This window comes from Leptonychotes weddellii, chromosome 1, assembly GCF_054177405.1.
Source record: "Leptonychotes weddellii isolate Sample4059 chromosome 1, ASM5417740v2, whole genome shotgun sequence".
Classification (NCBI taxonomy): Eukaryota; Metazoa; Chordata; class Mammalia; order Carnivora; family Phocidae; genus Leptonychotes; species Leptonychotes weddellii.
In genome coordinates this window covers 162,379,192-162,394,506 of record NC_138369.1, presented here as the reverse complement: position 1 = coordinate 162,394,506, position 15,315 = coordinate 162,379,192, and the positions used below count along the sequence as shown (strand labels likewise).

General features: G+C 33.0%; 1 protein-coding gene across 1 annotated transcript in view; it reads right to left on the bottom strand.

Moving 5' to 3' along the window:
• GBE1 (1,4-alpha-glucan branching enzyme 1) overlaps positions 1 to 15,315 on the bottom strand; it is a 276,713-nt gene that overhangs the window by 78,616 nt on the left and 182,782 nt on the right. Inside the window, exons 8-10 of the mRNA XM_006726989.3 lie at positions 12,304 to 12,419; positions 8,133 to 8,260; positions 3,347 to 3,445 (exon numbers count right to left, since the gene is read on the bottom strand). Of these exons, the coding sequence (XP_006727052.1) occupies positions 3,347 to 3,445; positions 8,133 to 8,260; positions 12,304 to 12,419 (343 nt within the window). The remainder of the gene's footprint in view (positions 1 to 3,346; positions 3,446 to 8,132; positions 8,261 to 12,303; positions 12,420 to 15,315) is intronic.

The following is a 15,315-nucleotide window of genomic DNA, read 5'->3' as shown; positions in this document are numbered from 1 at the left end:
TAAATGGTACAGTTGCTGTGGACAAGTTTGGCAGTTTCTTAAAAAATTAAATATGCAACTACTCAAATATCCAACTATTACATGACCCAGTAATTGCACTTTTGTGCATTTATCTTAGAGAAATTAAAATTTATGGCCATAAAAAATCTGCACACACATGTTTATAGCAGCTTTATTTGTAATAGCCAAAAACTAGAAACAATACTGATGTCTATAATGGGTAAATGACTAAGCAAACCATGGTATATCCATACCCTGGAATATCATTCAGCAATAAAAAGGAATAAACTACTGATACATGCAACAACCTATATGAATCTCCAGAGAATTCTGCTTAGTGAAAAATGGCAATCCCAAAAGGTGACATATTATATGATTTCATTTATATCACATTCTTTTTTTTTTTTTAAGATTTTATTTATTTATTTGACAGAGAGAGACACAGCAAGAGAGGGAACACAAGCAGGGGAAGTGGGAGCGGGAGAAGCAGGCTTCCCGTTGAGCAGGGAGCCCGATGCAGGGCTTGATCCCAGGACCCTGGGATCATGACGTGAGCTGAAGGCAGACGCTTAACGACTGAGCCACCCAGGCGCCCCTATATCACATTCTTGAAATGAAAAAAAAAATTACAGAAATGGAGATCAGAGTGGTTGCCACAGGTTAAAAAGTGATTGCAACAACATGAAAGAACTTTATGGTGATGGAAATATTCTATACCTTAACTACATCAGTTGTCAGTATCCTAGTTGTGAGACTTTGGAATACTGGTTAAGAGTGCACCAGATCTCACTGTATCACAACTGTTCTTACAACTGCATGGGGATCTACAATTATCTTCATATAAAAAATTTAATTGAAAAACTTTATATAATAAAAATACAAGGTGCTTGGGGCGCCTGGGTGGCTCAGATGGTTAAGCATCTGCCTTCAGCTCAGGTCATGATCCCAGGGTCCTGGGATCGAGCCCCGCATCGGGCTCCCTGCTCGGAGGGGAGCCTACTTCTCCCCCTCCCTTTGCTTCTCCCCCAGCTCATGTTCTCTCTCTCTCTGTATATCTGTGTCTTGAATGAATAAAAAAATCCTTAAAAAAAAAATACAAGGTGCTTAATAAACATTTGGTGGAATTAATGTGTAATGAATGAATTCAATTAAATACTTACATCAATTTAACATAAAAAGGTGAAAGAAGGTAGGTAGGTAATAAAAATGAGCAACAAAATGAAAAGAGATGCTGCAAATTTGCCATATTTTAGATAGGCAAATATTTGTTCAGTAAGTGATTAAGTATGATTAAATGTGATATTCCAAACTACTGACTTTGAACTAATAGAAGTAGAAAGTGGTAAATAATTTGTTTTTGAACAATAAAAACATGAATGAAATGTAGCACTCTAACCTAACTCAGACCCTATGGGTAAATCACGATGAATATCACATACATTCTGAGTACAGCTATCATTTGGATTAATACCCTTGTGTGCTTTACTGACATTTAGGGAAACAGTAGTTGTTTATGGTATTATCTTTTTAAATGCACGAATTACATAAGTAGGGGAAATCACTGAGTTTTTAAAAAATATTGTTTTAACTGTCTCTTGTCTTATTAACCACTTCGGTGATGCAAAGAGTTTTAAATAATTATATAAAATAGAAAATGACATGTGCCTTTAGAGAATTCACGATCTAAGAAGACACGATGGTCATATCCTATACATAGGACAATATATTTTTCCATTCTTATGAGGTACTGACTAGTACAGTACCTTGAGCATACAAGGTACTAAAATGTTTCATAAGTTAAATTAATTCTTTCTTTTAAAACTGTCATCATTGGGGCGCCTGGGTGGCTCAGTCGTTAAGCGTCTGCCTTCGGCGCAGGTCATGATCCCAGGGTCCTGGGATCGAGCCCCGCATCGGGCTCCCTGCTCCGCGGGAAGCCTGCTTCTCCCTCTCCCACTTCCCCTGCTTGTGTTCCCTCTCTCACTGTGTCTCTCTCTGTCAAATAAATAAATAAAATCTTAAAAAAAAAAAAACTGTCATCATTGTTCAGAGAAGGAAATATCCCACTGTGGGCTATAATTATAGGTTGATGTACACCTTGAAATATTCTTGAATCTGCACAAAAACTGGTGAAGGCTTTCCAGTAGGAGGTGAAAAAAGGAAGATTTGGCATTAGTGAGGGAAAAAAAAGTTTGCGTGGAAAATTAGAAATCCTAAAAGATGGTGGGTAAAGACCCTTAAACCAAGGTGAGAAAACTGAAGACCACAGCATTTTTTTAAATGACAGATATAAAGCAACTTTCCCAGGTGTTAAAGCTAGAATACATATTTGTTTCTTTGATTTCTGAGTCTAATCATCTCTGGAAAACATTTGCTTTTTTAACTTGACAATGTCTAAGGAATCATTATAAATGGAGAAGCAGAAATTATGTTGGTAAAGATTTAATGTCACAGCTGTGCATTGCACAAATTGCCTGGGGGCACAAGACAGAAAGTTAAGAGAGGATTATAGTAACCACTTCCTTCAGAGTGGGCTCCATGGTTTTTCTATGCAAAGTTCTACGGGTCTGTCCCTGTGATGTCATGGCCCCAGTTCATGTCTGTACCAAAGGGCTCATCAGAAGGCTATGATTATTCGAGACATAGCTGACTTCTTACACATGTTCAGCCTAGGATTATGGACATAGCCACTCAAAAATGTTCTATGTCAAATCTAAGTCTATGTAACAACATTGGTCTTTTAGGCAAATATTAAATAAAAAAAAATATAATCCAAGGTACTTAAATGTTATTAAATTTAATAAAATTGTATTACAAATTATGTGCAAGGTGTCATGTACAATTATTCATCCCTACTGCTTGACACATGGTAAGGATTTCTAAATGTTAAGTAAAGGAATGGATGAATCCAAATCTATTGAGGAAGAAACATGCTATGAAGCAAGTACTGGGAATTAAGGAGTAACTTCTACATTGATGATTTGGAGGCAGAAATGGATGCCTTGATGATGTTTAATGTGTCTTAAATATAGAGCACTGAAGTTTCATAAAATTGCACTGATAATGCAAAATTCCATGTACACAGCTGAAGTTATATTAATATTTTCCCCTTATCTGAATAACTCAAGTATGAATACTTTAAACTAGAACTTTTAGAAGTTTGTGAAGTACCTTATTAAAAAGCACAAGAATCAACACACTAGTGGGAAAATTTAATACTTCAGTTATAATAATTATAATATTTGTAACTAATTACCACAAATTAAGAAATAAACCAAAGAAATAAGAAATAAACCAACATAATACAGAGCATTTACAGGAAAAAAAAAATTGCATGAAATCTTACCTGAATCCATTTATCTGGAATTGCCATGGCTAATCGATAGTCAAAGCCAACCCCTCCCTGGGAAATCGGAGAACAGACAGCTGGCATTCCTGATACATCCTGCAACAAAATACATCAGCATTATCAATTCACATTGCTCAGATTCTTACTATATTTTTGACAGTAAATTCTGGGCCAATAAATAAAAACAGTAAATGGGAGCATATATTTTTGGAATGTTTGGGCAGCAGAATTGTAAAAGTAGTTACAACCAAGACAGCATATCTCATTTCCCACTAACACATTTTGTGTAATGCTTTTCAATGCAGGACAACTTCAATCTCATGAGGGGATTTTATTTTTCTTTTCCTTAGTATCACAAGATAGAGAACACAAAAGAGTAAGATGATTACTGCCAAAACATAGTTTCTTAGACTTATTTTTGAGCTAATGTATGAACATTTTGCTATTGCTTTCATCAAACACAAAAATACATGTGGCATATATCTGTTGTACTTATTCTCTTCGCATACAGTACTGGCAAGCAGTGTATTTTGTGAGGACCTAACTTCTGATGAGATAGAAAAAGACTTAGTACATTAAGTATGAAGCAATAAGATGGCTTTCAGTATAGTCAGCTACACTTGAAATGGGTCTTAAGGTTATCTGGTGGTTCCTCTTCATCTAGAAGCTACAGAAACTGAAGCTCACTTGGGTGAAGGGATCTCTAAAGAGATGTTTCTCAAGAGTAGAGTCAGGACTCAGATGTCAGGACCTTCAACAGAGTGTCTTCCTTCTCTGTCATGCCACCACTAGATTATTACTGATAATCAAATAAACACATAAGAAAAAAAAGATGGTATAAGGATCCAGATGTAGCAAAATATACCAGCAACTATGGTGAAATATGAGTCACATATTAGCAATTCTAACTCTACGACATCTTTCAAATAAATCCTTTTCCCTTGTTCCATTTCTATAGCCACTGTCTTATTTAATATTCATTACTCCTTGCTTAGACCGCTATGCTTCCAAATGGAATTCCCCATCTCCAGTTTCCCTTCACTCTAACTGCTGCCAAATTAATATATTTTTTAAAGATTTATTTATTTTAGAGAGAGAGAGCAAGAGCACAAGTGGGGGAACAGAAAGTGAAGGGGGGGAGAGAGAGAGAGAGAAAGAGGGGAAAGCAGACTCCCCACTGAGTGTGGAGCCCAACACAGGGCTTGATCTCATGACTCCGAGATCATGACCTGAGCCAAAATCAAGAGTTGGGCGCTTAACCAACTGAGCCACCCAGGTGCCCCCCAAATTAACATAAGACAGTGCCCTATCACTGCCCATCAATAGCTTTCAATAGCCAATAACCAAAAACTCAACTTCTTTAGCTAAAGATTCAATTCAACAATCATACTTTAAGTATTAACAATATGATTTCTTATTTGATTATTTGCCTCCTTACTTTCTGTTAGAATGTGAGATCTATGGGACAAGGGTTTTGTGGGTTTTGCTGTTCACTGATATATGCCAAGAATTCAGAGTAGTATAAGAGTACTTGGCATAAAGCAGGAACTCAATACCATTTTGTGAGTGAATGAATAAAGGTGCTGTCAAGAATTTAAAGGTAAATAAGACATAATATCTGACCTTCATATAACTTCCTTATAAATAGAACCTAACTAAACATATACACACTTATTATCATGAAATGATAATGTGATGTAGTTGTTGTAATTGTTAACTGAAGTACACAGAAAACGAAACGGAGAGACCTATAGCTTTCCACCATAATTTCTAATATTGTATTTCAAGTACTAAATACATCATTCACTTTGGAATATTTACTCTTCCCTGTGCTTGTCACAAACTCTTCTATGCGTGTCACTGCCCAAACTCTTCCTTGCATTATTATCCTTACTTTCTATAAAAGACTATCACATACTCTGAGCTCTCTGAAACTTAACTCAAATACTTCTTCATATACAACACTATCCCCAAACTCTTCACACAGAAAATCTGGTAAAAAAAGAAATATATGACCTCTTTGGACTTCTAAAATAATTTATTGTTTTCTAATGAAAGAGAGATACATTTAAATATAATGCAGAGTGGAATATATCTGTTAGAAAATGAAGTATTTGTCAATAATATCTTATTTCTACATAGTACTTCATAGTTTATAACTGAAAAAAGGGACAAAAAAGTGAAAGGATGAATGCTTAACAGAAAAAAAATTAAAAGGTTATATCTTATAATATGTCATATTTTCACTATTATAGTAGGCATTTAGTTTGGTTCCTTATAAACATTGGTTGAATATGTATTAAATACCAGACACTCGTGTTAGGCACTGGAATTATAGACAAAATAACTTCCCCAGAAGAGTTTTTATGAGACTAAGTTTTCCTAAGACTGGTGATAGGCTGGTATTAAAGATCAAGACAATTTTCTCAAGAAACCTTAAGGTGCATTCTATATTTGTTCTAAAGATAGTTTTAGGAATACTTTGATAGGAAATAGAATATGCTAAGAAAAACATTTGGACACCAATTGGTCTTGACTCCTAAATCTGAATCCTAGAAAGCTACTCCATTAATGCACATGAGATATTTGTAGCTATCTTTTGGAAGAGAAGAGTTATGACTATCCTTTTCCTTTTCCTTTTAAAATCTTTTTTTTTTTTTTTAAAGATTTTATTTATTTATTTGAGAGAGAGAGAGAATGAGAGAGAGCACATGAGAAGGAGGAGAGTCAGAGGGAGAAGCAGACTCCCTGCCGAGCAGGGAGCCCGAATTTCCTTTTAAAATCTTAAAAGAAAAAAAAAAGTAAACATAAAGGCCACTAAAATAAATATACTTTAAATGTAAAAAAGTCAATACCTACCAACATAGCATATAAAAATAACCATGTGTTCAAAATAAAGTTGAAGTAGTTTTATTTTTTAATATCTAAGGATATCTTATGACTATTCCAAAAGGGGGAGAAAACCTCAATCAAAAAATACTTTTAATTAATATAGCAAATAGAACCATGGACAATGGTAGATACATTCTAGGGAAAAAAAGTCTTCAATTTTAGTAACTGTCATAAATAAATTTAGATTTCTACTATAGGACTTTATATAAATTACATTACTTATTTGTTACACCACGTTCCTTTCTTAAAAAAAAAGTTCATGAGGATCAATTTCACATTTTGAAGAGACTCCCACTAGACAGAAAAGTGATGTACTGAAATTGAAGTAGTTTTCAATTTAAGTAGAATAAATTGAAGACACATCTTGTTAAAAAAAATCTAAAACCAAGTAATATAAAGTAGGCTAAAGTCTCAAAGTTTCATTGGTAGAAACATGATAATCAGACAAGGGCTCCCTAGATCATGAAACTATTTTACTTGAAATGAACGGAAAGATCAATGTAACAATTTTAAGTTTCATGTATTAAATAATTGCTTCTTTTTTTCCAGTAGCCACTTTTGATTTGTACTATCATTAATTGTTTGTAGTAACTTTTCATTTATACTATCTCTGCTTTGAATTGTCATAAATATAATTGACAAAGTTTTTTGATGTTTCACAGATAAAATAAATTCATATAAAAGACAAAATAAGTTTAAAATACACTCTGACATTAAAAGATACTCGGCACATAAAGTAATTAGCACAAGTATTAGCAAGATTTATCAGATATGACCAAATGTAGACAGGTAGATAGTGTAGAATAATACAGGTTTATCAAAATATTATTATAATTGTGTTCTTAAAAAATCTGTGTTAGAATTTATTCTAGAAATTTAGGGTCCATTGCTCTGTTCCTAGAATATATTTAGAAGACAAAATGTCTAAAGAAAGGAACTGTTCTCTATTCAAAGATAAACAAGGAAATCATTCCATCTAGTTGAAGAGTCAGGGTTTTGAGAAAAGATGGATAGAAAAAAGTCTATACAAATAATAAATACCACAGAAAGGAGACCATCACTACTGCATTTCATTCCCATGAACTAAATGCCAACAATGTGCAAATACAACTGAACTATGACTCTTTTAACGATCTTCTTGCTATTTTCATATGCCAACCACTACACTTTGTACAGAACAGTTTTAACATACTAAATTCAATTTTAATAATAATTTCTAGTAAGAGGACTCAGAAAACCAGAGGGATTTTTAGAACTAAATCTAAATTAGCATAAGCATTTAACAAACTTCTTAATTTATCACATTTATCACCAAGAGGGGAATTGTCAATTATGCATATACCGAATTACATCATTACAGTGCAGCTTTGGGACAGTTAATCATGAACCTTCAGTAATCATGAATAACTAGTGAACATTTGGCAATCCAAGAGCAATAACATAAACAAGAAAGGTAATCGCATCAGAACAAGAGAGACTTCAGAGAAGCTTGCAGGCGGTGAGCCATGCCATCTCTAATGATTAAACCAGAAAAGAAAAAATAAATAAATAAATAAACCAGACACACATTAATATTCAATTCTTTTCTCCGTTGAAGGTCTCATGGAGGAAGGACCTGTCCACTGATTAGGATATTTTACTTCCTAACCACTGGCATTTTCTTCTGTAACAATGAAATGATGACAAGTAATTAGTGCACACTATCTCCTAAGAAGAAAATACTGCATTCTAAATAATGTGCCACCCATACAAGATAGCTGCACTACAGTCACGGCATAATTTCGCTTATGCAATTATTGCCAACATGAGATTAATCATTAAAATACTGTATGCTGTGACAGAATGTTCTGTATTAAAGGGGGTCAGAGGGGAGAGATCATTATGGCTTTACCTCAGCTACTGTTATAGAATCTGGATACAACGTGTGAATCAAATGATTTGCCAACATGAGATAAATCAAGGCATCTTCATCTACTTGAAGTCCAAAATATTCATGGTAATCACCCGAAAAACCTTGACCTAGAGAACAGAAAATCAATATGGATGCATTATTTTAACATGCAAGCCTTAACTTAGCACGAAGGCTCCCACCAATTAGTTTATTGAGATCAGTTTTGTTATCATAGCAAAGTGTAGTGAGCCTCAATACCATGTAGTATTATCATCAGCAAATATATGTTCTATCTTAGAAAAGCACTCCATAGCAAACATCTGGAATTCAGACAATCCTGCAATTTATTTTTTGTTTTTCAAAAGTAAACAAAGCACTCTAACTGAACATTTTAATTTAATTTTAACATAATTTTAAAGCAAAAAAAATGAAATGATACCAAATTCTATATTTCAATTTTTAGACACATTTTTTCTCATGTCAAGATGTTAATGTTAGCTGGTTCCTATTAGATCCCTTTGAAGAAAAGCAAATATGAAAACCATCATGACATTGAGACATAGTGTTTATGTTATTTTAAATATGTGCTTCAATTTATGCAATACAGATTTCCTATGATGATGAAAAGATTTTAACATCCTCCAACTTACTTCTACCTTCTCTTCCCTCACATCCTAATTTTGGTTGCTTATAGAACATAGCACTTATGGAAGTTATACTACTTACTTTTGATTTCTTGAATTCTTTACTTATTTTTAATTAATTCAAATTAGTGCCCAATACATGCCTTTTCTCTCTGTTTCCCTATAACAAGTTTTTTTTTTATTTTGACTCACTTTGTTTTTTTTTCAGTTTCCTGGATCCCATCACTAAATGATATTTTCAAATATAATTATAGAAGTTTTATTCCTCAAGCTCTTTCAATTTAATACCTGAATGGCAATTCAATTACCAAATTCTTGAGTCAAATTTTGCTTCCCCAGCATTTTTTATACATTGCTGTTGGCAAGAGAAAAGTATGAGTTCAGCCACTGTTTTCATCCACACAGGTAAATTTCTTTTTCTTTCTGTCATCTGCTGAACTTGTCTTTATCACTCAATTTTATAAATTGAATACTTTGTGTCTTGATGTTAATTGCTTTATCTCATTTTTTTTTCATTTCCCTAACTCCACAATTCCTTGGAAAATACCAACCCCTCAGCAGAGAGAGGTTCTACAGGGGTACGCAGGTGTTGTAATCTAGGAGAGGCTCTTTCTTGACCTTTGCCATGCTTTCCTTGTTCATCCCTTAAGTTAGCTTCTCTCCAAACTGGAGGATATCAGTGAAACCTGTCATGTTTTATAGATACAACTTCTTTTCTAGGAACATCATGGGGGCAGACCATGATTAAGAGCAGTTAGCAGGATGTTTGAATATAGCTTCTCTCCTTGGCAGCTGCTTTTCAAGATTTACAGTTTAAAATCCCTTTTTCAGATTGGTTGTTACTGGTAAATATTTGGCCTTTAAAAAATAATAATTATTCACCATATTATCTACTGAGGAATTAGGATTCCGTGATCCCACTTCTTTGAACAATTTTTAAACTGAAGATCTCTGATCAATGTTGTTAATTACAAATTAATTTATAATTTAAACTGTGAACATCTATATTTAAAATATACATATTTTCATCAGTGTTTAAGATGCAAAGGGACCTACACATTCACAAAGGTTCGCATTTTTTTTTTTGTTATTTATTTCTCATTGCAATTGCTGTCACGTTCACATCCTATAGGTGCTCTGATAAATGGTTGGCTTAAAAACATTTTATTTCTTTGGCTAGGACTTCCAGTTGAATAAAAGTGGTGAGAGCGGACATCCATGTCTACTTCCTGATCTTAGAGGAAAAGCTCTCAGTTTTTCACCATTTTTACTATTTGCAGATGACATGATACTATATATAGAAAACCCTACAGACTCTACCAAAAACTATTAGAACTGATACATGGATTTAGTAAAATTGCAAGATACAAAATTAATATACAGGAATCTGTTGAGTTTCTATATACTAATTTGAATAGAAGGAGAAATTAAGAAAACAATCCCATTTACTATTGCACCAACAAGAATAAAATACCTAGGAATGAACTTGATCAAGGAGGTGAAATACCTGTACTCTGAAAACTATAAAACACTGGTGGGAAAAATTAAAGATGATACAAACAAATGGAAAGCTATTCCATGCTGATGGACTGGGAGAACCAGTACTGTGAAAATGTCTATAGTATCCAAAGTAATCTACAGATTCAATGAAATTCCTATCAAAATATCAACAGTAGTTTTCACAGAACTAGAACACGTAACCCTAAATTGCACAAAACCGTGAAATACCCCATATGGCCAAAGCAATCTTGAAAAAGGAAAACAAAACTGGAAGTATCATGATCTCACATTTCAAGATCTACCGCAAAGCTGTAGTGATCAAGACAGGATGGCACTGGCACAAAAATAGACACATAGATCAATGGAACAGAATAGAGAGCCCAGAAATAAACCCACAATTTTATGGTCAATTAATCTATGACAAAGAAGGCAAGAATATACATGGGGAAAAAGACAGTCTCTTCAACAAATGGTGCTGGGAAAACTGGACAGCTACAGGCAAAAAATGAAACTGGACCCCTTTCTTAGACCATACACAAAAATAAACTCAAAATAGATTAAAGACCTAAATGTGAGACCTGATGCCATAAGATTTCTAGAAGAAAACATAGGCAGTACTCTCTTTGACATCAGCCAGACATTTTTCTAGCTAGGTCTTTTTTGGCGAGGAAAATAAAAGCAAAATTAAACTACTGGGACTATACCAAAATAAAAGGCTTTTGCACAGTGAAGGAAATCGTTAACAAACAAAAAGGCAACCTACTGAATGGGAGAAGATATATGCAAATGATGTATCTGAGAAGTTAATATCCAAAATATATAAAGAACTTATACAACTTAACATCAAAAAAACAAATAATCTGATTAAAAATGGGCAGAGGACATGAATAAACATTATTTTGAAGAAAACATACAGACAGCCAGCAGACACATGAAAAGATGGTCAACATCACTCATCGTCAAGGAAATACCAATTAAAACCACAATGAGATATCACCTCATACCTGTCAGAATGGCTAAAATAAAAAACACAAGAAATAACAAGTGTTAGCAAGAATGTGGAGAAAAAGGAACCCTTGTACACTGTGGGCAGGAATATAAATTGGTGCAGCCACTGTGGAAAACAGTATGGAGGCCCCCTCCAAAATTAAAAATAGAACTACAATATGATCCAGTAATTCCGTTACTGGGTATTTACCCAAAGAATACAAAAACACTAATTCAAAAAGATATATGCACCCCTATGTTTATTGCAGCATTATTTATAATAACCAAGATATGGAAGCAACCCAAGTGTCCATCCAGAGATGACCAGATAAAGAAGCTGTGATTATATATACAATGGAATATTACTCAGCCATAAAAAAGAATGAAATCTTGCCATGTGCAACAACATGGATGGGTCTAAAGAGTATAATGCTAAGTGAAATAAGTCAGTCAGAGAAAGACAAACACTATATGACTTCACTCATATGTGAAATTTAAGAAACAAATCAAACGAACAAAGAAAAAAGAGACAAACAAAAAACCAGACTCCTAAACATGCAGAATAAACTGATGGTTGCCAGAGGGGAGGTGGGTGTGTATATGGATGAAATAGGTGAACGGGATTAAGTATACACTTACAGTGATGAGCACTGAGTAATGTACAGAACTGTGGAATCTTTACTTTTGTATACTTGAAACTAATCTAACATTGCATGTTATATTTGAATAGAAAAAAATTTTAAAAAATAAAACATTTTTAAAGGAAAGCTACACATTAAGGATAGCATATTATTAAGTAGATATATTTCAAAGAAAAGCATTATTGTTTATTTACTTATAAAATGTAATTATATCCAACCTCTTGCCAAGAAGATCAGAAGTCACTAGAGAAAGGAAATACACAGTGAAACTAATAAAAATCAAGCCAACAATAATGGTCATTGCAACTCTGTAACAGAACTCTAAACCTGGTTTTAATATTCCAGTAAAGAAAAAAAATGAAATCATTAGTTGCATCTGTAATATATTAGGCTACCTACCTATTCCATGGTGATGATAGAGCATGGATGTAACACCATCAAAACGAAATCCATCAAAGCCATATTCTTCTAACCACCATCTTATGTTTGACAGAAGGAATCTTAAAACTTCCCAGCTAAAACATTAGAAAAAATATACTTAAATGCATTGTTTATAGTGGTTTCTTTGATTGTTATACATTGTTTGCTAAGAGTATTAATTACAATTATAAATATCGTAGGGATCATGATGCTCAAAGAAATATACAAAAACCAGAAAACTATTATTTATCACATTTGTTTGATGAAATTCATTCTAAGAGATTATTAAATTTCTTTGGTTGCAAAATCACTTAATATCTAAGAAAAACTGAGAAAAAGTATGTAAATTGGGTCCAAAGTGCAGGGACTCTCTTATTCAATGCTGTGTACTCAGCAATCATACAATGATTACTACACAGTATTGCTTACAGCAACAGCAATGAAAAAATCTGTTACTGATCTCTAAATTTTCATTAAGATTTTTCATGCAACATAACCATAGTTACATAGCTCCTCCTTTTAGAAAATATAATTTCATTATCATTAGAAAAACTACCTCCCATGTTTGCATGTTTGCTTAAAATATTTCCTCATTCTACAATTTCAAACATACATTTAGAATAAAAAATTTTAAAAAGAGACTTAAAGTCAACCACATGATAACCAATATTATATTTACTAGACTATTGCATTTTGTAAGGGTAAAGGAAAAGAAACCTAATTACTAAAGCACACATGAGTAATAAAGTAACAAGTTTTACAAGTTAAAGAGTCATACATCCATAAAAACAGAACGAAAACAAAGAACTGTTATAACTCAATTAAAAACGCCACACGAAACAAGCCTATTTCGGACATTTGAGAAGAAGGCATCGTCAATTAGTATTTTCTTTAGTCATACAGTTATGGTTGAGTTCTCTATCTTATTATAACTCTGGTTTTAAGACTTTACTACCTCATTTAGTTTAATGACAAAGCAGTTATAGTGAATACAAATCTTTAACCCAGTTAAAATTTATGTATTTTTTTTAAACCTTCCATATATTCAAGAGCAATCTGATATAAGTGGATATTAAGCCATCACAATCAACTTCAGAAGAGTAAATCCAAACTTTGGGGAAAGATAAGTTGCTAGTAATTAACTGCTTTAAATAAGTTACTTTTTGAGTTTTGCAAACTTACTGAAATTTAAAAAAAAAAATGAAAAAACAGAAATACAAACAATCCAGTAGTTCTGAAAAGGTAGTGAGGAGGTTTTAGATTCTAGTTCCAAGCCATGATGAAGGTAGAATTTGCTAATGTTTCTATGAATGCATATTCTTTTGGGGGTTAAGGAAAAAAAAAACTCTGTTTAACAAAAAGAAATTAATAAAAACAAAGAGGTATTCTACAACCAAACATAATCAAAATTACTCTATTTTGTATAGGACTTTCTAATATCGATACATTTTTCGAGGTTTTATTTAAATTAAAAAGCTCATTTTTTTAGAGACATTTTGGTTCACAGCAAAATAGAACAGAAGCATGTCTATACTTTTTTAACAAAGTCGCTATAGGAGTACTCCAGAAAGAAGACATGAAGAAACTTCCCTATCAATAATCCTTTGTAAACAATATTTTGAAAAGGACATACTTTTCTCATTTGGCTATTCAACTGGTAATGTACATTTTACTTCTGAAAGGTAAATGGAAAGATATTTTTAGTCAAAAATACCCCAGAGTAGGAACAAAACCTATTTAAATACTATATATGTTGGGTAGATATATGAAGATATGAGTATGTAAGAGATTACAAAAGGTCTCTGGGCCTAATGTGCTGTGCACCACTGTTTTGTTTACCTTGCAGAGTTCTTCAAATTCTCACTTTGAATGCCTGCAGATAGAACATGGACCTCCTAAGCTCTTCCCAGTCCCTGCCACTGCACATTTTCTAATACCAGCCTTATACTCCTTTATACCACCAGCTTGGGCTTGTGGAGAGTTGCTATCAATTTCTAATACAAATATTATGGACTGAATGTTTCCTAGGCAGACTACACACAGGTTTAAATGTAAAAACTGTGTCCTAATTTCTACAAAGATAAAAGAAAAAAAAGAGCCAATGATAGTGCAATCCAATAAAAACAAAAAAGGGGGATGATGTGAATTTAATAACTGAAAAGAAAGCATTGCACAATATCATTTAGTTGATGATTATGGGCAGCATTTTTAATGGCCTCGTCATTCCTACTACTACAATATTTAATCTGTTCTCTTCTTGACCAAAAAAGGTATAACACATTAAAAGAAAAAGATATATTTAGCTGTGACTATATGAGTAGACAGATTCCTGGCATGGATAAACAGAAAAGGAATTCCCCGTGATAATCTGAAAAGAAACAACAATGACAATGGAGCATCTAAATTAAAAAAATCTAATGGGTTAAGAAAATAATAAATTCTATATGTTAGAGTTTGAAATGCTCTTAACTTGAAACTGTCTAAACAACATCAACAGTCCTGGGGGGGACAAAATCACCACAAGATTAAACTGACAGGAATAAATCAAACTTGTAGAGCTTTCAAAATAATGCATTTTATAATGTTTTATAAATCATGGATGAAGCATAAACTAGATGTGTTATCTGTAGAGACAGAAAAGAGATATACAAAATTTTATAGGAGACCAAACTATCTAGAACAAAAACAGTAAAGAAATAAAATATAGAAAGTTATATTTTTCATAACAAAATCTCAGGAAATACATTCAAGGAAAAAAAATCAGACCTAAAATTTTAAAGTTGGCAGCAGCAAATGAAAAGCAAAAGTTAAAAATACTCATTCTCTGGTTATATACATTTCCTAAAACTTGGCTATTAAGAGGAGTTAAGTAACAACAACAATAACAACAATTAGACTTGTAAGAGTAATTTTTTTTAAAGATTTTATTTATTTATTTGACAGAGACACAGCAAGAGAGGGAACACAAGCAGAGGGGGGAGTGGGAGAGGG